The sequence below is a fragment of the Chinchilla lanigera genome, unplaced genomic scaffold (genome assembly GCF_000276665.1).
Source record: "Chinchilla lanigera isolate Chin_1 unplaced genomic scaffold, ChiLan1.0 scaffold00063, whole genome shotgun sequence".
Lineage (NCBI taxonomy): Eukaryota > Metazoa > Chordata > Mammalia > Rodentia > Chinchillidae > Chinchilla > Chinchilla lanigera.
The window spans coordinates 6,742,200-6,767,574 of NW_004955464.1; the positions used below are offsets into that span (position 1 = coordinate 6,742,200).

At 42.4% G+C, this 25,375-nt stretch overlaps 2 protein-coding genes across 10 annotated transcripts in view; one reads left to right on the forward strand and one right to left on the reverse strand.

Annotated features, from left to right (window-relative positions):
- Positions 1–18,860, reverse strand: Prpf38a (pre-mRNA processing factor 38A). The gene is made up of 10 exons (XM_005398588.2): positions 18,560–18,860; positions 17,600–17,759; positions 15,043–15,164; positions 14,064–14,149; positions 6,658–6,768; positions 3,152–3,264; positions 2,337–2,363; positions 2,135–2,232; positions 923–971; positions 1–137 (listed from the first exon to the last, which is right to left on the reverse strand). The coding sequence occupies exons 1-10, from the start codon at positions 18,687–18,689 to the stop codon at positions 95–97; spliced, it is 939 nt and encodes a 312-aa protein (XP_005398645.1). The 5' UTR covers positions 18,690–18,860; the 3' UTR covers positions 1–94.
- Positions 18,847–25,375, forward strand: part of Orc1 (origin recognition complex, subunit 1) — a 26,099-nt gene continuing 19,570 nt past the window's right edge. Inside the window, exons 1-5 of one of the 9 annotated variants that reach the window (XM_013521610.1) lie at positions 18,969–19,186; positions 19,278–19,412; positions 20,007–20,125; positions 22,775–22,887; positions 23,489–23,613. In XM_013521610.1, the coding sequence (XP_013377064.1) occupies positions 19,376–19,412; positions 20,007–20,125; positions 22,775–22,887; positions 23,489–23,613 (394 nt within the window). In that variant the 5' untranslated portion in view covers positions 18,969–19,186; positions 19,278–19,375. Of the gene's footprint in view, positions 18,923–18,968; positions 20,126–21,759; positions 21,854–22,774; positions 22,888–23,488; positions 23,614–25,375 lie in introns of those variants that run through there. The other 8 variants (XM_013521611.1, XM_005398584.2, XM_013521609.1 and 5 more) reach the window with 8 other exon arrangements.

The following is a 25,375-nucleotide window of genomic DNA, read 5'->3' on the forward strand; positions in this document are numbered from 1 at the left end:
TACTATAGCTGCCAGGAGAGCAGCTCTTAATCCTTCCACAGTGGTACCCTCATATCCACAGGAGGCTATTTGGGCTAAAACCAAACTGAATTCATCACTCATTCCCTCTTCGGCTCTTCTTATGGCTTTTCTTTGACCTGAAATGGAATATATATTTATAAATCATTACACTGAACATGGAAGGGCACTTGACAAATGCTATGACATGTGGACACTTGGGAGCATGGAAATGACACAATATTCATTAAAAAGTGCTTGGTGATTTATGTATGATCCCCCCTTCCCATCTCAGAGGAACATTGTAAATCTGGCATTAAGGAAACCACCTCTTGAGAGGTTAATAGTGCACAGGGATTTCAATGAAAGGTGCTCAAATGAAAATGACTTGGCCAAGGTCACTCAACTGTTAGTTTTAAAACTTGGTACTTAAAACCCAGGTCAGAGTTGGGTATTTGTCTCAGTGGCAGTGTGCTTGCCTATCAAGTGTGAGGCCTTAGGCTTCAGACCTCAGTAACAAAAAATTCCCACAACTGAAAAAAACATCATGTCTTTTGAGACCACATCCAAAGCCACAACCCTCCAAAGAAAAAAAAGTGCAAGAGACTCCTAGTAATTCTCAGGATAAAACGCCAATAATCTGAAATAAATGAGAACTCCCAGTTACATTACTCTCATCAAAACAACATTTCAGGCCCAACTTTGTTGCAATTGAGTTTTATTTCCATTTTTGAGATAGGTAATTCAGGCTGACTTGAACTTACTAAGTAGGAGCAAGAAAGGGGGCTGGGCTAAAAATTTAAAGTGATCCTCCTGCCTCAGGCTGCCTAGTGCTGGGGTTATAGGCATGTGCCATCACCCCCAACTTAAGATTTTTAATTTCGGAACTAAGATTTATGTTCTTAAAATAGAGGTCAACATTTACCTTTCAGGAGACTTTGAGTGGCTCCTATGTCTGTGACTACGGTGATGACCTGTGAAAGAAAAGGTCTTTGGATGAGTCAGGTCTTAACTCTTGAACCGTCATTCACACTTCCCCCAATCCCACCCATCGGTTTATTACTTAGGTAGCCTATGGTGGTGAAACCTCTTGCTGGCAGCACCACTCCAAGCAGTGTATGTGTGGCATGGAAAGTAGTAATAAAACCAAATACCCTCAGGACAATACACCTAAATTCATAATCACATTGGGTCTTTGCCACCCTGTAGGCATTGTTCTTGTAATTTCAGATGAAAATACTGAAGCTCATTGTTACGGTTTTTGTCTGGATGTCCCCCCCGCTCCCAAAAGCCTCATGCAGTCATAGGTGGGGCTTTTTCAGAGGCAGCTAAACCTAGCGTATGACTGACTCATGGTGCAATGCTAGGATTAAGGGTGGGTGATTACTAAATCAGTGCACTAATCAGTTTGGCTCTGCCCTAATCTCGGTAGCCTGGGTTAAATAAAAGGGCAGAAAGATTCTGCTAATGCTCACCTTGTTGCTTTGTTACCTTCTGCCTACCATGAACAAAAGTTTCTCTTCTGTGAGGCCTCTGTGCCGCACCCCTCATTCTTGGAGTCAGCCGATTATGGACTGAAACCCCTATAAAACTGTGAGCTAAATAAACCTTTCTGAGCTGAGTGTGGTGGCTCACGCCTGTAATTCCAGCACTTGGGAGGCTGAGGAAAGAGGATCCTTGAGTTCAAGGTCAGCCTCGGCTACACAATAAGTTCAAGGTCAGCCTGAACTGCATAGCAAGACCTATCTCAAACAAACCAATCTTTCCCCTTTAACTTTGGGTGCTGCTGTAGCAACTACAGAAAAGATCTGAGTCCCATTTTTCTTTTCATTTTGGTGGTACTGGGGATTGAACCCAGGGCTTTCTCATTTGAGCTACATGTCTGGTCACTTTTCTGGACAGAGTCTCACTAAATTGCTAAGTTTCTCAGGTTGGGCTTTGAGCTCCTCAGCCTCCCAGAGTGCTGGATTACAGGAGTGTGCTACCATGTCTGGCTAGCAAGCCTTAATTTTCAAATTTCACATCTATTTCCTTTTCTGCCAGGCAACAGAATGGTTAGGTACTTCTATATTGCAGGAGGATAACTGCTTCTTAGATTTGTTAAGACAAGCAGTGACAAACAGCCCAAATGCTGTACCTGGGGACTTGGAGCGGGATCTGTGTCGTCGATCTCGGGACCTGCTTCTGTGGCGTCTTGGGCTCTTGCTCCGATGCCTCTCTCTGCGGGGTGAAGGACTGTGGAAAAGATCGATCAGCCTGATAGATCTGTTTGGTAATACACACACAATACTACCACCCTTTCCCAATCCCTCGCTCAGTAGAAACAATTGAGAGCTTACCTTCTTCTTTTGGGAGAGCGACTCCGCCTACAAAGAAAAAAGAAAAGTGGAGCCAAGGTTAGTGTAGTGGATGCTGCAGATTGCAAAACTGGCCCCAATTCATTGGGGAGAGGTGCTGGGGATGAATCCAGTGGTCCTGATTCTTATTTTTCTCTGTATCCATGTCCTTTGTCATGTAACTTTATTTTTTGTCTTTTTGAGACGGTCTCACTATGCAGTTCAGCTGGCCTTGAGATCACTTTGCAGCCCAGGCTGGTCTCAACTGGTAAAGATCCTCCTGCCTTACCCTCCCAAGTGAGTGGTGGGATTACATGCTGTCATGTAACTTTATAGCCCTTTCCCACTCTTAACTCTGGGAATGACCAAGTGACTTGCTTCAGCCAATGGTGTATTTGCTAATGTGGCACAAGCAGATACTGGAAAAGCGCTTGCTTGAATGACTTGCGTATTCTTAAATTCTGCCACTGTCATGAGAACATATTTAATAGCCTGCTGGAGGCTGAGACACAGAAAAGACATTAAATTGCCCCAGCCATCCTTGCAAAGGCCAGCTTATATGAGCCAGTATAAAGTCAATAAACACAGTTTGTACTCCAACTAATGCATCTCTACTTCCACCTTAAATCACTGACCACACACTTGTGAAGTAAAGAAATGGTTTTCATTGTCTGCTCATGAGGTTTTGTGTGTAGTGGTTTTGCAGCAATAGGTAATTAATACACTGAGCAAACATTCTCCATAGGCTGGCATTTTTCTTTCCCCAAAATCCAAACTCCTAGACTGTAACACCCAAAATCTAAGGACTAGTGCCTTGCCTTCTGGGAGACCGACTCCTGCTCCTCCTGTATCGCAGTGTGGGAGAGCGGCGGGGCTTGTCCAAGTCTCTGTAGCTTCTCCGCCGATGATCAGGCGATGGCACCCTTTCCAACTGGAAAGAAGAGGAATGGGTCAGTGATGAGCACAGGCTATTAATGGTCAGTCATCTAGGAATACTGATTATACTCCCCTCCTCAGCCTGTCCTGAAGCCCATGTCCCAGTGACTCTATAACACAGTAAGGTGATTACATAGTGTGATAACCGTGAAGACAAAAACAAGCTGGATTTCCAAAATGAAAGAAAAGCTGGGCATGGTGGCACATGCCTGTAATCTCAGCACTTGGAGGCTGAGGCAGGATTGTCACCAGTTTGAGGTCAGCCTAGGCTACATAGTGAGTTAAAGGCCAGCCTGAACTGCATAACAAGACCCTGTCTTAGGAAAAAAAAAAGGTACAGGTCAATTAAGTAAAAGGCCATGGTGTATCTAAATCCTCAAAACTAAATTTCCCTTAGTACTGCCAAAAGTAAATGTTTACCAACACCAATCAACCTGCTACTAATGACTACTTACAGTGCCCAGACTGTAGTATCTAAATATCATATACTGTTAAACTAAAGACTTCATTGTGGGGGGAGGGGGAAGATTTCATGGAAATGGCTGACTCAAGGTCTGGGGTGTAAGTATGCCAGATGTGACTGGAATACACATGAGGACGCACGGAAGCTACTGAAGACTTCTACAGTTACATCAAGGAATCTAAGAAATTAAGCAGAAGAAGCCTCCACTGGCCAAAGATGGGACAATTTGATTGTTGACACAGACAACAGATTAAAACATCAGAACTGCTTAAGTCAAGGCCAGGTGTGGTGGCACACACCTGTAATCCTGGTACTCAGGAGGCTGAGGCAGGAGGATCACAGCAAGTTCAAGGCCAGCCTGAGCTTTATAGTAAGTTCAAGGCCAGCTTGAATTGCAAAGAGAGACCCTGTCTTAAAATTGTTTTAGGTCAGTTGTAAAGTTATTAGAGGTAAAATAGCATCACTTCGGGAGGATAGTATATAGTCAACTTTTAAGGCTGGTAAAGAAAAGGGATCAATTGTCTTTCCTCTATAAACTGCACCTGTGAAAAACTAAATGCTGATTTGGAACCTTTCCTTTATTTTTGGTTTTTGAGAGTGTCTCACTATGTAGTTCAAACTGACCTTGAACTCCACTATGTAGCCCAGGCTAGTCTTGAACTTTTGGTGAACCTCCTGCCTCAGCTTTGCAAGTGCTGGGATTACAAGCATGCACTATCATGCATGGCTTTGGAATGTTTCCTTTTACAGGTATATTCCAGATGAAAATGATGATGAAAGAACTAGAATATATCACTATTTTATAAAACCTGAAGGAGCTAGTCATTGCTCATCAGTGGATTCTAACATTACAAAAAGTGAGACACCCCAGGGGACATACATACCATTGCTATGAAACAGTGTTGTTACACTCCAAAATGAGATAAAAATCCCCAAAAGTGGCCGGGTGTGGTGGTACACACCTGTAATCCCAGTACTCAGGAGGCTGAGGTAGGAGGATCGCTTTGAGTTCTCGGCCAGCCTGGGCTACAAAGTGAGCTGAAGGCTAGCCTGAACTGTATAGTGAAACCCTGTCTCAAAAGACAAACAAAAAATCCCTCAAATCTGATTAAGCCTGTAGGTCTAATAGTTTATAGGAAATACAAGGGACATGTGAATGTTAAGCAGCATCATAGGAAGGAAATCAGAAAAATACAGGCTGAAAATCTGTACAGGATAAATAACCTGATGCAATGAGGTACTGGGGCTAAAGCAATAGGAATCCAGTAGAGCTGCCTGAAAACAATGTCAATACTATAATAAGGCTTTAAGGAAAAATAATGAGCTCTGCATAAACACCGATGCATGAAAGGCATCTAGGACTCAAAGCTGAGAAGGTCCCAGTCAGTGGTGTCCCTAGCTATCTATAGGAACAGAAATAGGCATGTCCTGTATAATGGCTTTTCTGTCACCCACAGATTGGATATATGGTGGTGGTCCCATAGATCATAACAGAGCTGGAAGATGCTTAGCGGCCAGTGACATCATAGTTTAGGAGCTAGCATGGGCAAACAAGATTTAAAAAAGGTAAAGAAGCCAGGCGCATGCCTATAATCCCAGCACTCGGGAGGTTGAGGCAGGACTGGATTGCCGTGTGTTCAAGGCCAGCCTGGGCTACACAGCAAGACCTTGTTTCAGGAAGAAAAAAAAAAAAAGGTAAACACAGACAAGCTGGATGGAATAAAAGCTTGCATCTAAGAGAGAGAATGGAGAGAGTGTAGAGGGGAAAACTGATGAAAAGCATCTGGGAAACAATCCCACGGGTAGGTAAATAAAAGTAAAGTCATACCCCAGAGATAGTAAAACTGCAAAATAACCAGCTAAACAATAAGATCTTAAAGCAGTGGGGGTGGGGCCACAGGTCACATCAAAGAAATAATTAGAACAAATGCACACTCCTCACAGAGACAATGGCTGTCAGATATACTATCTTCATGGCTATCAAAAAGATGTCACTTTCATTTCCCCTCAAAGTTTGTTTATAGAGTCAATGCAATTTTAATCAAAATACTAGCAGGTTTCTTTTAAACTTTGCAGTAGATTCTATTATTTACATAGAAATCTCTTGCTCTAGTGAAAATTCAGACTTCTTCTTAAGTTATATAATCAGGACAGTGTAGCATTTGTATAAAATGGCCAGGACGGTGACAACAGAAACAGACCGACACACATATATAAACAAGGCAGGCAAGTGGGAAAACAATGGGGTTGTTTTGTTGTTTCATGTGGTGCTAGGTACCAGACTCAGGGCCCTGCACATGCTAGGCAAGCACTACCAATGAACCATACCCTCAGCCCAAGAATGGCGGTTTTTTTTAAAAATGAGATTTTCAGTTATGCATATCAAGTAAAAGTAATTAGATCTCACTTCACCATTGTTATAGTTTTTATCTAGATGTCCCCTCAAAGCACCATGCACTCACAGGTGGAGCTTTTGAGAGGGACTGGATCGTGGATGTGATAACTGGATTAGTCCACTGACTGGGTATGGGTGACATTAACTAGTAAGCTCAAAGCTTGAATGGAATAAAAAGGGGAAAGGAAGGGTCATTTAACACAACAGTCCTGAGAGAACATGACTATCCTTACTTTACAAAGAAGAAAATTATGATTAAATAATTTTCATAATTATACCACTATTAAGGGGCTGGGGACATAGCTATGGGTTCAACTCCCAGCACTAGGAGGAAAAAAAAGAAGGAACATTAAGATTATAACACTAGTAAATGACAATGGTAAGATATGAGTCAAGGGGTACTTGACTTTAAAGTTTGTATTTGTGATAGGAAAAATTTTTTTGAAAGAAAATTAAAAATTAAAGTTTGGAAACAAAAACAAGGACCATTCTCAACCACCCTCAGCTTCTAAGATTCCTAGGTGCCTCACCTTCTCATCTTCTTCCTCCTCCTCTTCACTAGACTCCACATCATCCATGTCTTCTTCCAGCGCACTAACTCGAGGCTCCAACTGCTCAGCTTCTTCTAGCACATAGCGTTTCTGCAGAGAACATAAAGTTAGTTACAAGTCACTGCCCTCTCCTCTATGTCCTGAGGCCATAACGCTGGGCTTCTGACACTGACAAAAGCCACGGAACAAGAGCTGTAGTGATTTCAAAGACAATTTAGATTTTCCTAGAGTTTAATATACATGGAATCTGTATACTCTCTTGATTTCTGCCACAAACATAAATACAAAGCTGAAGGGAAGAAATTAATTTTCAGCTGGTTCTATCTCCTATGAGCATACACTGTCAGATACACAGAAAATCCAAAGTTTGTGGCTGAGATTGGGTTGCTTGACAGTTTCAAGGGAAGAGACCCAGCCAGATGGAATGACTGGGTCATGAGACTGCTCACCATCTTCCTGACACAAGGATATAAAGAATGCTCAGTGGGGGGCTGGGGATTTAGCTCAGTGGCACAGCGCCTGCCTAGCAAGCGCAACGTCGTGAGTTCGATTCCTGGTACCGGAAGAAAAACAAAAACAAAACAAAACAAAAAAAAACAAGAATGCTCAGTGGCCTGGACAGGCAGTTGTAGAATAATGAGAATTATGTGTATGCTACTTAGCTCTCATTTATCCTCCGTTAAAATTCTATAAAGATTGAAAGAAATGAGGTATGTAACGGGATGGAGTTTGGGATCCAGGACAGTATCCAACAGTGCACAAAAAATACTTACCAGACTCAGGAGAGTCTGAAATCGTTACTTCTTTTTTTTTAAACATGTAAAACTTTATACTAATTATTGCTCATAATAAATAAGAGGTGATACTATGAATTCCATTTCCCTCTTTAAAACTGTCTTTAGTAGTTCTGACTAATAGGAGTTTGTTAGTCCCTTGCTTTGATAAGTCAATTACAATAAAATATACTGCATTAAATCACACTATAGCAGTGTATTTAATAGTCACACTTGCTAAAAGATGGGGAAGGACATTCGTAATTATGTGGCAAAGATTCCCAAAATGAAGTCAAATAAATAAATAATCCTGAAAGGCTAGAGTATAATGATCTGCTTTACTACACAAAAATGTTAAATACCGTCTTATGTGTTGCCAGGTTAATGACCATAAATAAATGGATCATGACTTTCTTCAAGCCTCTTCCAACTCTGCATGCTTGGTGGACTAGTAAATGGCAGAGTTTATGAAGTACTTGTAAATTGAGTAGGGAGGTATATGCCCAGCCTGTTTTTCACTTGTTTGGTTGGGTTTTTTTGAGACAAGGTCTAAATTGCCCAGACTAGGCTCAAACTTGAAATCCTACATCAGCCTCCCCAAGGGCTGAGATTATAGGCAAGCATCACACCCAGCTCAGTTCAGCTTTGGCTGGATGTGCCTTGATGTTGGCAGGAAGTTGCTTTGGAATGTATTTTCATTCCATCAAACACAAATACTTACGTTGGCCAGAAACAATAGTTGAGCACCCTGGGCTGCATGGAGAGGCTGTGACAACCCACTATGAACGAGGAGGAGCAGCTGGTGAACAGTACTGGGGGTGCCCACTACACTGATGACCTGAGGGTTGGTTACTAAGAACAGACTCAGGGTAAACAGTCTTTTTATTTTTCCTTCCCCCAGTAGTATTGGAGATTGAATGCAGGGCTTTCACACTGACCTGCATTCCCAGCCTCATTATTATGATCTTCTTTTTTTTTTTAAAAGACAGAGTCTCAACAGGTTGTATAGGCTGGGCTTGAACTCATGGTCTTCCTGTCTCAGCCTCCCAGAAGTTTGGCTTACAGGCATGTGCCACCATGTCCAGCAAAAGGTAGTCTAAGGACTTATAGCGGTTCATATCGGAACACACCTTTCGGTGATTTGGTAACATTTATCGGTCAGATTTCAATTTCTCTCTCCTTAGTCAGGCTTGATAGGTACTAAAAGATGCTCATGTTGTGGTCTTTCCTTCTAGACTACATGCAAGTCACACTGCTTACAGTAACAGGCTTGCTCAGAGCTCACTGGGGTTTGGAACCCTTAGCTGCAACCTGACTGCACATGAAGTTTTCCCAATCTTTGCAACATTTCTAAAAGTAAGAACAGTTAAAGGTAGTAATAGTGTAGCCCACAATGAGGTGGTGTGAAAACTGATCCCCAAAAGCAGGTTTTAGATTGGTGATTTCATTCTCTTCACTATCTGCTGCAGAGTAGTGAGTACGGAACAGGAGAGACACACCACATCCGCTTTGCGGATCTTTACTCACAGGGTAAGAGCTGGCTCCATGTGGAAGCTGATGCGCTGCTGTTCAGTACTGAGCACCTGTCTACCAATCACACCCATGCGGATGGTTGGCTGCCTCAAGCAAATTCGTCTCACTCATTTGTCAGGTATCTGCACTCAGTTCCCAATTCCAACACACTCCCACCAGCTGGGAGCTGGGCGGTACTATATGACTGTCCCGTGGGGCGGCTTGTACCACTGATGGTACAAATGGATCTAATCACTTTTACTGGCCTTTTTACTAACAAAATTAATAGAGGGCCACCTGCGGGGACAGTCATGCGTGCACCACCAGTGGTTCAAGCTGTGTGACAGCGAGACATACAAATTATGGTCCCACTGGGAATGTGCTGAATGTGTTCTTTTCCTTTCTTCTTTCCTTTTTGCTTTATTTAAAGTTTTTATCCCTTTGTCTTTTTTAACTATTGAGGTGAAATTCATTTAACTAGCCATACTAAAGTGTATAATTCTGTGTATGTACAATGTGAAAAATGACCTCACTAGTTCTAAAACTTTTTACTACTCCAGAAAAAGCACCCCATATCCAATAAATAATTATTCATCATTACCCCATCCCTGCGTTTTGTGTTAGCAAATCTGCCTTTTTTTTCTCTATAGATTTGTCTATTCTGTATCATAAAAAAGGAACCATACAATATATTACATCTCTGATTTTTAAATTACGCCTTTTGGACCAAGAGCGGGAGGGGAGGAAAAGGGGAAGTAAAAACAACTAAGATATGTTATGCACATTTGCTAACTCCCCATAAGTAATCATGTACTGCAAATGTGTACTAATAGAAATTTTTAAAAACAATTCCTTTTGTTTCTAAGCAGAATGAAGCATCTCTGAGATGTGATACAACAAATTGTTTCAGAAATTACTGAGCATCAGATAGCATCTAAAAGGAGAGCTTAGGCAGAGAACCTACCTGGTTGGGAGTTTCTGTGATTACTTCAACATATAAGAAACTGTCCCTACCCCCAACCTACAAACTGTATCTGGGACCCTTTAGTTAATGCTATGAGTTCTAAAAACTATGGGTCAGGGAACAAAGGGCAAGTGTACTCCGAGGACCTTAGCTCAGGGCCTGTTACCTTTTGAAAGTACAGTAGTGTTTTCCCCTACATCCTCTCTCTCTCCATTATTAACCTTAAAAAAGCAGGTACATCATTGGGGGATCATCACAAAGGGACAGAGGCAAAATAACTCCCAGGCCCATAATGAGATAAAAGCATGATTTGTGTCTTCTTCTACCCCATCCCCCAAGAGGTTCTCTCAGGAACTGTAGAGCCCCATCCTAATCATAAGGCCAGGACGTTTGTGCAAAATGGGGCATTCACAGCTTCAATGATAAACTGATGACCAGTTTCTTAAGGCCAAGAGGTCTGCACAGGGAAAAAAAAACTTTTTATCCTGGACCAATGAAAAATTCCTAGACCTTAGCTTACCCCTTGCAATCATTACACCAGTAAAAAAGCTTTCATCTTTCTAACAAGCCTGACTATTCTCTCCGTCACTGTATCTCCCAGAAGTAAAACCCTCCTGATAAAGTTTTGCTTGCCTCAGCCAAACTCCCTGGCTCAGTTCCACTTCTATGCCCCCGGACAGAAGACCCCTATCTACCATGGGGATGTGTGGAATCAGAGAACAGTAGAGTGGAAAGAGCCGGCGACCTTTAGTCTGCATCTATTCCAATGATTCTCACAAGTTTTAAAAAGTTTCGAGGTAAAACTAACAATAAACCGCACAAGTACTGTATGCAGCTGTATGGGCTGACACATACTGTATACAACTGTTAGACCAGCAGTACATAAACATATAAATATATCCTCTTCCCCGAAAGTTTACTTATGCCCCTTTTTTGGGGGTACAGGAATTGAACTCAGGACCTTGCGTGTGCCAGGCAGGCACTGTGCCACTGTGCTATATCCCCGGCCCCTACATCCCTTTTTATCTCATTCCTTTCTCCTCACTCTTTCACTCGGTACCCAGGCAACTACTGATCTAATTTCTGTTATTATAGTTTACAGTTACTACAATTCCATATGAATATTCTTTTTTTCACACAGTGCAACTGACCCAAGTTACTCTGTAGTTCATTTTTACTGCTCAGCAGCATTCCACTGTATGAATATACCACACTTTGTCATTTGCTGATGCCTACTTGGATTCTTTCCAGTTTCCAACCACTACGAATAAGGCGGTTAAGAATACAGGTTGAGCATCCCCCTTCTGAAATGCTAAAAAACCTAAAACTTTCAGAACACCAATATGACGTTCAAGAAATTGTGGACTTTGGAGCATTTTGGATTCTCTGATTAGGTACGCTCAACCAGTAAAGTCAATGTAAAAAGATTCACTTATCATGCCACTGGGAAACAATCACTGGGTTGTCTTGTTATTAAGCTCAAGCAATTTCTTTACATATTACAAGTTTAAGTATGCTTTGTTGTATGCTGTGCACATACACTTTCCATTTTTGGAATACAGTCTTTAGAAAATCAAAAGATCTACATATTATTTATTTATTTATTTTGTTTTTTTTCCCAGTATCAGGAATCGAACTCACGACCCTGCACTTGCCAGGCAGGTGCTGTGACACTGAGCTAAATTCCCAGCCCACAAATTTATTTTTTTAAATTTATGGTTTTTGTATTCCATTACAGAAATGTTTGACAACATAAGGTACCTGCTATTGTAGTTCTGTTTTTAAGTCTGTGATCCCTGTCAAGTTAATTTTTATATACGGTGTGAGGAAAGGCAGATTCATTTGTATGCCTATGGTTTTTTAATTTTTCTAGCACCATCTGTGGAAAAGATTATCATTTTTCAATAGGACTTACCCTAGCATGTCTGTAGAAAAGCAACTGTCCATGTATACAAGCTATTACTAGTTCCTTTATTTTATTCCATTTGTCTGCCTTATGGCAGTTCAGTGATGCATTTGTTATTATAGCTTTAAAGTAAGACTTAGGAGCTGGGCTTTGTGGTACACACCTGTAATCTCAGCACTTGGGAGGCTGAGGCAGGGGGACTGCCTCAACTTTGAGGTTAGCGTGCAGTACACAGTAAGACCATGTCTCAAAAAAACAAACAAACAAACAAAAAAAACCACCCAACTAACCAACCAAACCAAAAAACCTCTCAATGCCAGGCAGTGGCAGTGAATCAAAGTTCCTAGTCAGCCACATCATCACAAGGGTAGACAAGCAGAACTCTACACTACACTGTGTCAGCAACATTCTCCAGATACAGGTATTCAATAAATTATAAGACATTTAACATTCTCTTATTAGATAGGCTGTGTTAGATGATTCTGTTCAACTGCAGGCTAACATAAATGTTTTGAGCATATTCAAAATAAGCTGTGCTATGTTGTGTTATTTGGCAGGTTAGATAAAGAAAGCACATTTTCAACACAGGAAGGACTGACTAGGGTATAACCTCAGGAGGAGTCAAGAAGCATCTGGACATCTTCCCATTTGTTAGATTTGTAGTCTCTCTTAGTAATGCTACATTTTACAGTTTTAGGTGTATGAGTCTTGCTTATCTTTTGACAACATTTCCCTTGTTTTAAATTTTTTGATGATACTGTAAATTACATCTTTTAAAAAAGTGTCAAATTCCTATTGTTCATTGCTAACGTATAGAAATACAATGGGTTTTTGTGTATTGACCTGGTATTCCAAAATAATGCATAAACAGATAAAACGTTTCACAGCTGTGGTATATCCAATGGTATACTAGGCAACAGAATGTAACAAATCAGTGATACATGCGGCAACACAGTGAATCTCAGGATAATTATGCCCAGTGAAAATGAACATGTAGCACATAATTCCAAAATGCAGACTAATCTGCGGTGACAGCACACTGGTGGTTGCTTAGGAAAAAGGAGGGACAGGAAAGAAGAGTCATTATTTTGATTGCAGTGATGGTTTCAAAGGTTACACATAAGCAAAAACTTACCAAATTTTAATCTATATATTGCAAGAAAGCCAGTTAAGACAGAAAGGCTTCATTCAAAGGAAGTCTTCCTGCTCAAGCCCCACATGTAACCTAGAACAAAAAGGAGCTAACCGGGTTGGAATATGTGGAGCTGTCTCCATTTGTTCCTCTCAGTACCCTTAAAACAGACCTACAGAGCAGTTTAAAAAGCATGTGGTACTGGAGATACAAATTTTGTAGAAGTAAATGGGACCAAGAGATGGAGGGAGGTAGGAAGGAGAGGAGAGGGGAAGAGTATTAAAAAAAGAACTAAGATCTGTTATGTACATGTACTAACTTCCCATGATGAATGTGGTCATTATGTACTGCAAACATGCACCCCCAAATATTGTATTAATAAAAAAATTAAAAAGTTTGGAGTTTATAGCATTTATCAAAACTCTGAGAATGTGCCTAAGATTTACATTTCATTGTAGGTCAATTTTACCAAAAAAGAAAGAAGAATAAACAAACAAGGTACTTCAGTTAATGGTTAAAAGAAAAAATTAACAACAATAATAAATTTTTAAGAAGACCATTTGGTTAGTCTGATCTCATTTTGTAGAGTGGAAATTAGGACCAGGTCCTACAACTTAGGTTTCCTAACTTCCTATCCAGTTATCTCTCCACTGTAAGGCCATTCCCTTTCTCTTTAAGGTGCCCACGAATGTGTTCCCTACATATTTCCCAACAGTAGTTTTTAAATCAAAAACATGACCTTAAAGGGTGCTTCAAGGAAAATTCCTTAACAGAAAGGATGTTGATAAAGGCGAGGTTTCATGAAGCAAGGACCTAACTCCCCACTCCTGGTCCTCTTTCTCTGTTAAACAGCCTGGCTTTATATGATTAATATGAAAAAAGCCGCTCACAAAGTTTAGAAACTCCTTCACTTTTAGTGTTCTACCCTCAAAATACTTCACTTTCTTCTCAGTCCCCATCTTCTTTCTCATAGCTACGGAGATGCTTAGCAGCAGGACCCCAATGACCCAGGGCTTCTGTGTTTCAATATGGATTCGTGTTTGTCTATTTGCCTGTCTTGGAGATGGGAACCTCCCATAATAAACCTTTGTCTCTCACCTGTAGCCGAGGCAGAATGATATCACAGACTCTCTCACTGTGCAGCAGTTCATCAATAAACTCATCTACGTGCATCAGTTCAAACTCTGAAAGAAAAAGTCATTAGGTCAAGCAACCTGGAAGTAATATGAAGACAGAGTAAACCCAATTAGCAGGAGAGGCAAACACAAAAGCAACCACAAACAGTCCTGAAGTATGTGGGGATGCCCTTGAATAGATCACGTAACTCAAGGTAATTTTAATAATTTAGAAGTAAAATTTTGTATCAATTCACATTAATTTTAACATCATATAACTCTTGTGTGATTTCTCATATGAATCCATGATGTTTCTGAGTACAGAACGTGTATTTTACATGGCACATGCAGTAACAGCTTTTTACAACTTCCGTGGCATACATTACCTTAGTTTAGTGGTTCTCAACCATAACCCTATCACCCTGCTAATAGGAAGTTGTACTTGTATCCAGGAGTAGTGGCCAGGGATGCTCTCAAACATTCCACAATGGTCAGGAAAGCCCCCCACAGCAAGTCATTATCTGGCCCAAAATGTCAGTGAAGTTTACAGAAATATTTTAAAACCCAAAAAATTCTTAAATCTGAAACACTGTGGTCCCAAACCATCTTGAATATGGGATATTCAACATGTACCAACTTACTAGTCTTCTACTGTTTAGTGACACACATAGGGGAAAAGCAAATGTTACAGTCTTTCGTTACGACACTAAGTGACAAAGATCACTACCCAGGTTCTTCCTCAGAGCAGAAAGCCTTTCTATAAAAGGTATGGAGCGGCCCTGTATGTACCAGCTTTCAGTGGCGTTCCTACACGAGTAAGCGTACACTCGCTCTATGTACAGCACTGTGGAGTAGAGCTCTGGAGAGCAGGCTAGCAGAACTATGAGGACAGAACATGTGGAAAGTGACTTAAGGATACAGGGACATAAAAACTGGCGTGGCGTAACAGCCTTGGCACTCACCTCCATTTCGGTTCTGGCTCTTGATTTTTCGATAGTCGTTGTACAAAGGTTCCAAGTACTTGTAGCAATCAATCGCAGTGCCTGTCAGCCTCATGTAAAGTGCTCCCAACATGCGGACATACCTGGCAGATGAAAAACAAGCCATTCTAACATAGTTCCCGAGTTTTACAACCGGCTCCTCTCATGACAGCAGAAGATAAAGGTGTTCTTTCATCTCTTTGGGGGACTAGAAAGGTGGACTTTGGAGGCAGCATAGAACAGAAGATGGCTAAAATATGACCTGAGTTCAAGTTTCCCTTCTCTATTTCTGGCTCCAGAAACTTGACACATGTTGCTCAATTTTCAGATACACCATCTGTAAAACTAGGATAAAAACCATCTACTTCACAGGAATATTTTAAGAATCCCAGGAGATGCTGGTGTTAATAAAAAGTATAAAATGTACTCAATAAGACCAGATCAAGTACACAGCCATGAACATGGGTGTTGGAAAAAATTAGTTATCTGGGTTAAAATTCCAATTCCATAATTTACCAACTCTGCAGGGCAGGTCATTTGTTTTCTCAATGACTGTAAAATGGAGATAATGGTACTTAATTTACTGGCTGCAAAAATTTCAATAAGAAACCCAAAGAAAGTGCTAAGCACAGCATATAATATTTGCCACTTCCTATCTGCTTGACCTTGGGCAAATTACTTAAATCTCTTGGTGCTTCAGTTTCCTTCTAAAATAGGGGTAGTAATTTTATGGCACTGATGTGAAAGTCAAGTGAATTACTGTATTTAAAGCCCTTGGAACACAGCATGGCATGTGGCAAAAATATTACCATATGTCTCTCATATTTGTGAGCTTCTTCAGAATGGACAAAAATAAAAAGGCAGCCAACACATTTAGCTGTTTAACTTGTGTGTTGGTTTTGGGGGTTATTTTTGCAAGGGAGACAATATAATACAGGACACATATTTTATAAGATTATTTATAATAGTCACCCAAAGAATCATATACAAGAGAGTGCAGGAAATCTGTCCACACACTAAGACCAAGGAATCCAGCTGAGGGCCTGGATCCCACGGAAATGTCCTGCCTGAGTCCAGCTGAAGACCTACAGATCATAACAATGCCTCCCCCAAGTCCAACTGGAGGCCTAGAGCCTATAACAATATCTCATGCAGGCCTGTTTCACAGATCTGCACTGGGAAGGCCCAAAGATCAGTGGTGGAATCTAGGAAGTCTGTGCCAGCAGGATGAAGAATCTGTGCTAGCAGGCTGAGGGAGCTCCAGTGCTTCCTGCACTGGAGCCAGGAAGCGAAACACAAAATAAGAACCAGAGCTCCCCGAAAGGTACCACCGCCATCCTCAGCAACAGTGAGGTCCTGAGCTCCTCCAATGGTGAAGACAGCTGAGTTCCCATCAGGGAAGCCAACGTAGCAAGCTTCTCTAGGAGACTGGCAGTGTACCTCCTTCCCCTCCGGAGCCAGGAAGTGATGCTCAAAGTGAGGACTAGGGCTCCCCCAAAGTGAACTGAAGCTATTCTCAGTGCCAACAAGGTCCCGAGCTCCTTGGAGGATGAAAACAGCCAAGTTCATCAGGCCAGCATGACAAGCTCCTCCAAAAAACCAACAGCTCCTTACAGCTTCTACCAGCTCCCAACAGCCTTTTAGTTCTCAAAAGCCCTTCTCTGCTCCCAACAGCCTAACAACTTCTTCTCCAGTTCTGCCTCGAATGCTGCTGGCAACAATCCTCAGGTGGGCCTCCCACACCCAGCACCATACTTACTCAGTTCAGCTGGGGGTTATAAGTTGATCACCAGTTGTCAATCCACTACACCATGCAACCGGCACTGTGTTGGTATGCATATACTACCTTAACTCCCCTGTAAGTCCTATGAATTCATCTTCTTATTCCCATTTTACAGGTTAAAGAAATTAAAGCTCAGAAAATTAAGGATTTCTCCAAGGCCACAGCCTTGGAGAAAGGAAGTCTACACATGAATCCAGATGTCACAACAGGCGTCCTGGTACTTTCCCTTACCAACACATTAGACATTGGTTTCCCCTGAATATTCAATTTGTGAAATACTTTTGTGGGTGAAAAATTACTAAGACTGAGAAACTAAAGTAGAAGATTGATACAATCAGAACAAACAAAGAAGTTCAAGTGTTAAAGAACAAAAACCTCAAATACAACTCTGGGGAGATGAGATACATTGTGTTCACAGCTCTTGACCAAAGTCCAATTCTCAACCACTAAATTGAAGCTTTTTTAAAAAAATATTTTTGGTGTTTTTTGTTTGTTTGTTTTGGTACCAGGAATTGAATTCACAACCTCACACTTGCCAGGCAGGCACTGTTTATCTCCGGCCCTTGGATTTTTGTTTGTTTGTTTGTTTGTTTGAGACAGGGTCTCGTGGTACAGACTGGCCTTAAACTATGTAGTCCAGGCTGGCCTCATATTTTGGTGAGCCTCCTGCCTCAGCCAGTACTGGGATTACAGGCATGCACCACCACACCCTGCTTAAATTGAAGCTTTTATAATAGCTAGTCAACATGCACTTACTTGAAATCTTCATTTTTTATAAACTCTACAATGATATCCTTCTCAGGCTGAATTTGAAGCATCTTCAAGGTCAAACACAGGAAGGGAGTTGGTTTTATGTTTCCACCATAGACGCCACCAACAAATCTTAACTCCATGGCTTTATCAACTACAAGTTCGGCTAAAAAAACAAAAACAAGTAAGAGCTTTTTTTTGGATAGAAATGGGATAGTTCAAGATTTGGACTGTAACAGCCACCAAGAGCTTAATATTGGGGGAATAAGTGTATAACACTAATATCAATGACAGCAACTAATACAATGGGAAAGGTTTCGATACACTAAGTACTAAGACTAAACATTTACTATTAATCATTTAATCTTTACCATGAATCAGAACGTTCTAACACTGTCCCTACTTCCAGGTGAGCAAAAGGAGGATTAAGGAAGGTTGCTTGGCTTACTAGGTCCAAGCCGAGGTCCACAGTCAGTGCTACAGGACATGGATTTATGCCCGAATTCGAACAAAGGCCGTAAGACTAAAAGACCTAGAAGGCTTCCCTCAAACACTTACATTTATATTAGGACTCACACGTAGAAATACTGGAACTGACTTAAACTTAAGGATATTAAGAATTTGATTTTAGGTATGGTGACTTCCCTTAGGACCTTCAGATGTCTATGTCAGGGAGTTATATCCAGCTCCCTGAGTTCAACAGTTTTAAACCCAGGTTTGGAACCCACCTGGCTAACATTACTTGGCATGTTTCAACCTGAGACACCCTTCATAATAAAGTAAGACTCTAATTCATCGATGACCTCAATACTCAAAGTACGTCTAGGCACACAGTAGGCGATCAAATTGTTTTTGATAACTGATATACTTCTCTCCAGTACCACTCTACGGGTCGGTCCTACCAGGATCGAGTCAGGAGAAAAGAGGCCACAAGGAGGCCGAGGCAGTCCGCGCGCTCTTGCTCACCTGTGAGTCCAAAGCACTCTTCTTTCCAGTACTTAGATTCATAGATTCGTGTCCGAATGATCTTCTCCACCAGATATTGGGGGTTGGTACCATGGATGCTATGCGCATCCTTCACTGTACGATTCGCCATTTTAGAATTCTTTCAGTTCTACCTAATTCCGTCGGATCCTTTGCTATGTCACCTCCAGGTCAATAAAATACAACCAAAAGGACGGAGAAAGGTGGACGAAATCTCTCTAAATCCGCCGGGAAACCAACTCGGAAGAGGAAAGCTCAGCGTAAAGACCTTCCGGGAGCCGCGCACCGATAGAACTGTCGCCAGCTGCTGGCGTCAGCGGAAGTACGTCACTCCCGCCCTCCCAGGTAGGTCACGCTCCGCCCTGGCGGAGCGGGCTGTGGTTGGTGACGCCACGCGTAGACGGCTTGGGGCGGGGCCACGCCCTTTGGCGCGAAATTTTCTTTTCCGCACTCTCGAGTTCTAGCCGGGCACCAGCTTTGGTTAGGGTGAGCAGTTGGTGGCTGTTAGGGGAGAAGTCTAGCTCGGGCAGGTTGGAGTTGCTGCAGCCCGTAGGGATCCCGAAGCGGAGGCGGTGGGAAGCGGAGAGCCCGCGGGAGGTTCGGCCCCCGGTGAGTGTGGCGGCCCGCGGGCTGGAGGGGGCGCCGGGCCTCTGGAACCGAGGACGCCGTTCTCTGCAGACTCACTCTTTGCTGCTTTCAGCCGACGCGCACCGAGCGCCTGTTCAGTGGCTCCCGGCGTTCACCTCGCGGTTCCTAAAAGGCTTCTCGCTTAGCCGGGCAGTTGAGAGTTTGCTGTGGATGCAGTGCGTGAGCTGGAAGCCCCCAACAGAGAAGCGTGAGCATTGCGCCCTGAGACGCTCAGGAATGGTCTCAGCCTTTTCTTCCATCTGCTTTGCCTGTGAAAAGCGCTCGCATCTTTTCTCCTGATCCATAGTGTAGCAAGCTCTACAGGGAAGGCGGAGCAGGTGTTCTCACCGCACTTTACGTGTGTAGTGACTATGCCCAGAGAGACTTGGCGGGGTCGCTTTTTGTGACTGAGGGGTCCAAACTCCTACCTGGGTCTTCTTTTTTCCGGATAACTTGCTCTGAACTGCTGGGACCCCTATCCATCTTCTTTCCAATAGGGAAATGCAGGGGCTCCCTTTCTACTGACCTGCTGTGATAGCTGAAGAAAAGCACTGGACTTAGGAGAATGAGATGTAAGAGTCTCCTGTCCGGAGCTAGGGATATAGCTCAGCGGTGCAGTGCCTGCCTGGCGAGCCGAAGGTCCTGAGTTCTATTCTCGGCATCAAAAAAAAAAAAAATGTCTATTGCCTGTGAAACTGCAAAGATTAGATCTGATTTCAGTTGTCAGTAAAATACGAGTAAGAGTACCCTCTCTGGTGGTTTGTTCAATGTGAACATGCTTTACTAAATGTCTCTGCAACAGTTTTTAGTTGTAATAGAGGGCAGTATACGGACTTTAGAAGGTTTGTGGATTCCTTGGAACTGGATTCCTTGAACGTTTTGCACAGACTGAGTTCCATAGCCTCAAATTCTACTGAAAAGGTAAATACAATTTCTGTCCCTTACAGATGAATGCAAGAGGTTTTAGGGGGTGGATTTATCATTTTGCATTTTCTTACTTAATCATTAGTAATCCTAGAATAGTGCCAGATCAAAATAGGTGCTTAATAATATTGGTTGAATAAAAGGAAGATTCTCTTATTTCCATTTTGTGGATAAGAAAATTGAGGCCCAGTCTACTTCTCATTCAGTGCTTGGAAAGCCTGATTACTGTAATAAGCCACCAGGTGCAAGCTCTTTCAGACCTGAAATGACATCACTCAATAGAAGAGTGTATTGTAAGGGGTGGGGGTAATTAAGAGTACATTGGAATCATTGGAATTTGGCTGTTCAGGGTTTGAGGTTTTGTTGTTTTTTGTTTTGAGACAGTCTCACTATGTAGTTCAGGCTGGCTTTGAACTCAGGGAGATCCTCCTGCCTCAGGCTCCTGAGTGCTGGGATTACAGGTGTGTGCTACCACATCCAGCCAGGGTTTTGAGTTTTTAAAGCTAAGCCATCCTGTGTAGTATTGGGCAAATTATCATCTTGAAGAGATAATAGCATCTACCTTTCATTTTGCAAGTATTTATTATTGAGCACATATTAGGCACTTAATCTGTGTTAACATTGTTCTAGGATTATTGAAAGAATTAAATAAGATAAATATGTCGAGTTTTGGTCAGCCTCCTTTTCTGCTGACTCAAATGTTATTGCAGCTCCCTTATCTGTTACCCTGGCTCCTGAACTGGATGGTGTGCATGTTCCAGATATCTGGTATCTGTGGCACCAAGACCCTCCAGTGGGCACCTCCTGGCAGCCAGAGCCTTTGCTAGGACAAATCAAGCCTGCCTTTCCAGGCCATTTACTGTTCTTGGCGTTCCAGGCCATTTCCAGGCCATTTGACCTACCAGTCTAGGCTAATGGTGGGGACGGGGGTAAGAAACGGTAGTGAGCTCCCTGAGCTGTGTATCTGTCTTTTATGTCATGTAGGTGTTTTTCTGTAGGTGTGTCATTCTTTAAGAAAAAGTTCAAAAAATTAATCAGGAGTTCTTCCAAAGAGACAGCACAAAAGAAATCATAGCCAATATCAGGCCTTTTATATCTTTGACATCTTAGTACCTTTAGCTTAATATTACGTTGTGAGGTTTCCCCCACTGTTATGTGTATAGTTGAAATTGATTTAATTTCATTGCTGCATAGTGTTGCTATGAACATTCTGGTTCATATTTTTTGATGATATGTATGTATTTCTGTTGGAATTGCTGGGTCATAAGGTATAAATATTCAGAATTCGTTTTTTGTTTTTTTTTTTTTAAGTTCAGTTTTCTGAAGTGGTTGTACCCGTTTTCATGCCCTTTAGCGGTGTATGAGAATTCTGGCTTCTGTCCATCCTCACCACATTTGCTATTGTCCTGAGGATTTTTAAAGCCAGTTCATTTTTTCTGCCTTCCATTCATTTACCTATTTTGTGCCAAATCCTGACCTGGATACAGTTGGGAGCCCAAGTGCCCTGCTCTGTGGAGGTTACCATTCTAATGTGGGAAGCACAGTAAATAGTAAAGTAATACAATGGTCAGTTTTTTGATAATGGAATGGTGCAATGGAAACTGACCCAGGGGTGGGTAATGTTCCCACAGGTGTTCGGTGACGTCCTCCCTGAGGAATTTCACTGGAGCTAGACCTGTGCCAAGCAGCTGCAAAAGTCTGAGGACAGTGACACCCTTCTCTAAGGTTTGGAAAACAGGCATGGACAGAGCAGGGTAGAGGAAAGGACTGCTCTGCCTCCATCTAGGGCAGTGGTGGCGAACCTTTCAGAGGTTTCAGTGATAAAAACAGCCTGCTGAGGCATACGCACCATAGGTTCACCACCACTGACCTAGGGTGAATCACTCAGGTACACGTAGGTTACTTTTCATTGAGCACTTCCATGCTCTTCTAGAAAAGGGAAGTAAAATTTTACCTTGGCTTGGTTTTCAAAGGAAGATGCCTGTTTTAATAAGCTAAAATAGACTGAATTTAAGAAAATTGAGAGTAAGGATTTAGTGCCTTATCCATATCTACTAATTATTCAATAGTCAGTGCAGGAATCCCCCTTTCTCTCGGAACAGCCACAAAACTTGGTCCTCTAACTTCCAGGGGTTCCTCTGGGCCCTTTGTGTTACTGGTTTTCCTTCACTGCATATGTGTGGTGTGTGTATATACACATACACATATATACGTTGTATTTGAGACAGGGTCTTACTATGTAATTTAAGCTGGCATTGAACTCACTATGTAGCCCCAGGCTGGCCTTGAACTCCCAACATCCTCCTGCCTCAGCCTACTGAGTGCTGCACACCTGGCTCCTGCATTTATATTTTATGCCTCATTATTAGATGTTTCATGTCTATTGGATCTTTTTCCAGTAAGAACTTCCAAAGATGTGTAGTTTATTTTCTTATGTATTATTTTTGTGTGCAAGGTGAAATAAGGAATAATATAAAAGGTACATAGATGATACTAAATTGCCTACGTTTAATCTTCGTCAATCCTGAAGTCTAAAGTGTGCAAGAATAAGGCATGGCCAGCACAAAAAGAAAAAAGGCTCAACTTAGGGAAGGCAGGAGTATATCTTGGACTCCATGAGTGTTGCCTTGGTAACTCAGATGTCAGGACTTTTTCACAGGAGCCATGGCATCCTACAACACAAGGCAGAAGAGCAGGCAGACTTATTCATGGGTTGGCAGGCCTTTGCTGGATCGAAAACTGGGCCACCAGACCTACAAGTGAGTGACGGGGCTCTTTGGTCGGGCTGGTAGAATTGCTTCTCAGGCAAAACTGTTCCTGGCTTTGTGTCCAGTCTCTTCTAGGCACTCTAGCTTGAAGACCAAGGGAGGGGAGCTATGCATTAACATAAGGGAGGACTTTATCTGATGTGGGCTTACGTGTAAGTAGTGATGAGGGCAAAGTTATATAGCTTAGCACATTTTGGTATGTGCAACCGTGTCATGTGTGTTGAAGCTGAGTCTTTGTAACTCTTTACGCAGTTTTGAGGGATGCTGTTACTGTTTCTTTCCTAGCTGTGCAGCTTTGATAATAGCATTGGACACCTTTCCAGTCGGGAACCTCTGTTCTTTGTCAAAACCAGAAAAATTAGGATTTGTATTAAGCCCTCTATAACCATCTGTGCAAAAACAATTCATTTGACCCATTTTGTTTACTCTTCTATGTATAACTTAGTGAGTCGGTTTCCCAGTAGGAGAGTTAGTCAGCATAGAGAAACTATTAGGGGAGTTTCTGGTTAAGGAACGCTTTTTGGTTCCAGAGGGGCTAAAGAATGTATTCGTCCTAAGAGATTTCCTAACAAGCTTCTCCGTTACTTCCTAGAGAAATATCTGTGAAAAGAGAAGGTTGTTCAAGTCAGACTCACATCCAAGTTGGACAGTTTGTGTTGATTGAAGGGGAAGATGAAAATCCCTATGTTGCAAAATTGATTGAATTGTTTGAAGACGGTGAGTTTGCTGCTGGAATGGAAACCATTCCTGGTTAGGGATGATCGGGAAGTGAAGCAGAGGGAGGCTGCCAACTTCTGCATTCACAGCAGCGCACAGGCCCCTTAACCTGTGAGGTGGGACTGCATGCACACCAGCTGTTCCCTTCTCCCTCCGGAAAACTTCTTCAGTCACCGGAGCAACATTGGATAAAATGGAACTGGAGGGCTTGGGAGTTTTGCTTTTGTGTTATTTTTAGGAGTGGATGAGAAGGCAGGATTTGGGGGATGGGGAGAAAAGATGAGTTCGGGAAGAAAGGAAAAGAAAAAAATAGGAGATTGGTACTGTACGAGACAGTGAGCCTTTAGTTTAGGCACTTGGAAGTACTAAGTTTGGTAAGTGCAACTTGTTTACAAGGGAGGAGGTGAGTTGGGGTAGGAAGGTGTATCAGTTGGTGTTTAGTCAGGAAAACAAAAGCACTTCAGGTGTTTTACTCAAAGGGACTGAGGCACGGGGTTGGAAAAGATGGAGGAAGAGGTGAAGTCTCAAAGATCAGTGGGCAAGAAGAGCAAAAGCCTCCTCCGATGTGCTGAGCTTGGCAGAAGATGATCTGCAGCTTACTGGTGGTGGAATAGGGCAGAGCTCCAAAGGGAGGATTGAGAAGAAAGAAACCAATTTGATTGTTTTTGTTTTTTGAGGCAGGGTCTTGTTATGCAGTTCAGACTGGCCTTGAACTCACTATGTAGCTCAGGCTGGCCTCGAACTCGATTTGAAACTGCACGAAACTGCCTCTCCCTAGGTATGTGGGAGAGGAATGGCATGAGTGAGATGGTGCTGTAGCAGTTTGTACACCTGAGAGAGGAAGCTGGATTGGGAGCTCCAGACCAAAATAGGCAACTTTGCCTGACCCTGTCTCAATACAAACTAAGGGCTGGAATGAGCTCAGTAGTAGAGCACTTCTATCACTTGAGCAAGGCTCTGGGTTTGAGCCTCTGGATCATGAAATAAAACAATGCAAGAAAGAATGGGTGCACTGAGTAGACAAAGTTTCATGTTACAAAGATAGAAATAGTTGACATGGAGAGAAACCTCATCAAACTAGTGTCCACTAGGGGGAGCACTTCAGCAGCACTGGCTTATGTGCAGATTTGAAGTCTGTGTGGTGAATGCTCCATTGGACGGGTTCTTTCTCTGTGGGGAGTTAAAAAAGGACCATGGCGATGAAGGTGTTATTCAGTGTATGAACATTTGCTTGGTGTAAAGTGGTATTAATTGTACAATAAAGCTGATGATTGCAAGCACGTTTCCCCAGAAATCATCTTTGCTGGTTGTAAGATGTTGCTGGTTTTTTTTCCTGCACTTTGGTCCCTTCTTTTTTTTTGAGACAGGGTCTTGCTGTTCTGGCTGGCCTCAAACTTGGGGCAATTCTCCTGCATCAGCCTCCCAAGTGCTGGGATTACAGGCATGCGCCACCACTCTTGGCTGATCACTTCTTTTTGGGGGGTGGTGGTTTCCGGTACTGGGAATCGAACTCACTACCTCGCGCTTGCCAGGCAGATGCTGTGCCGCTGAACTAAATCCCCAGCCCCTTGATCACTTCTTTATACTCACAAATTTGCAGAATTTATCCACTAATAATTTGTTTTGGGCCTGTATTGGAGTAGCTCCTTTCAAATACTTATTAAATTCTTGTGTCTCCTGAAGACACAATTACACTTTTTTTTTTTTTTTGGTTTTTCTCCGGTACCGGGAACCGAACTCACGACCTTGCGCTTGCCAGGCA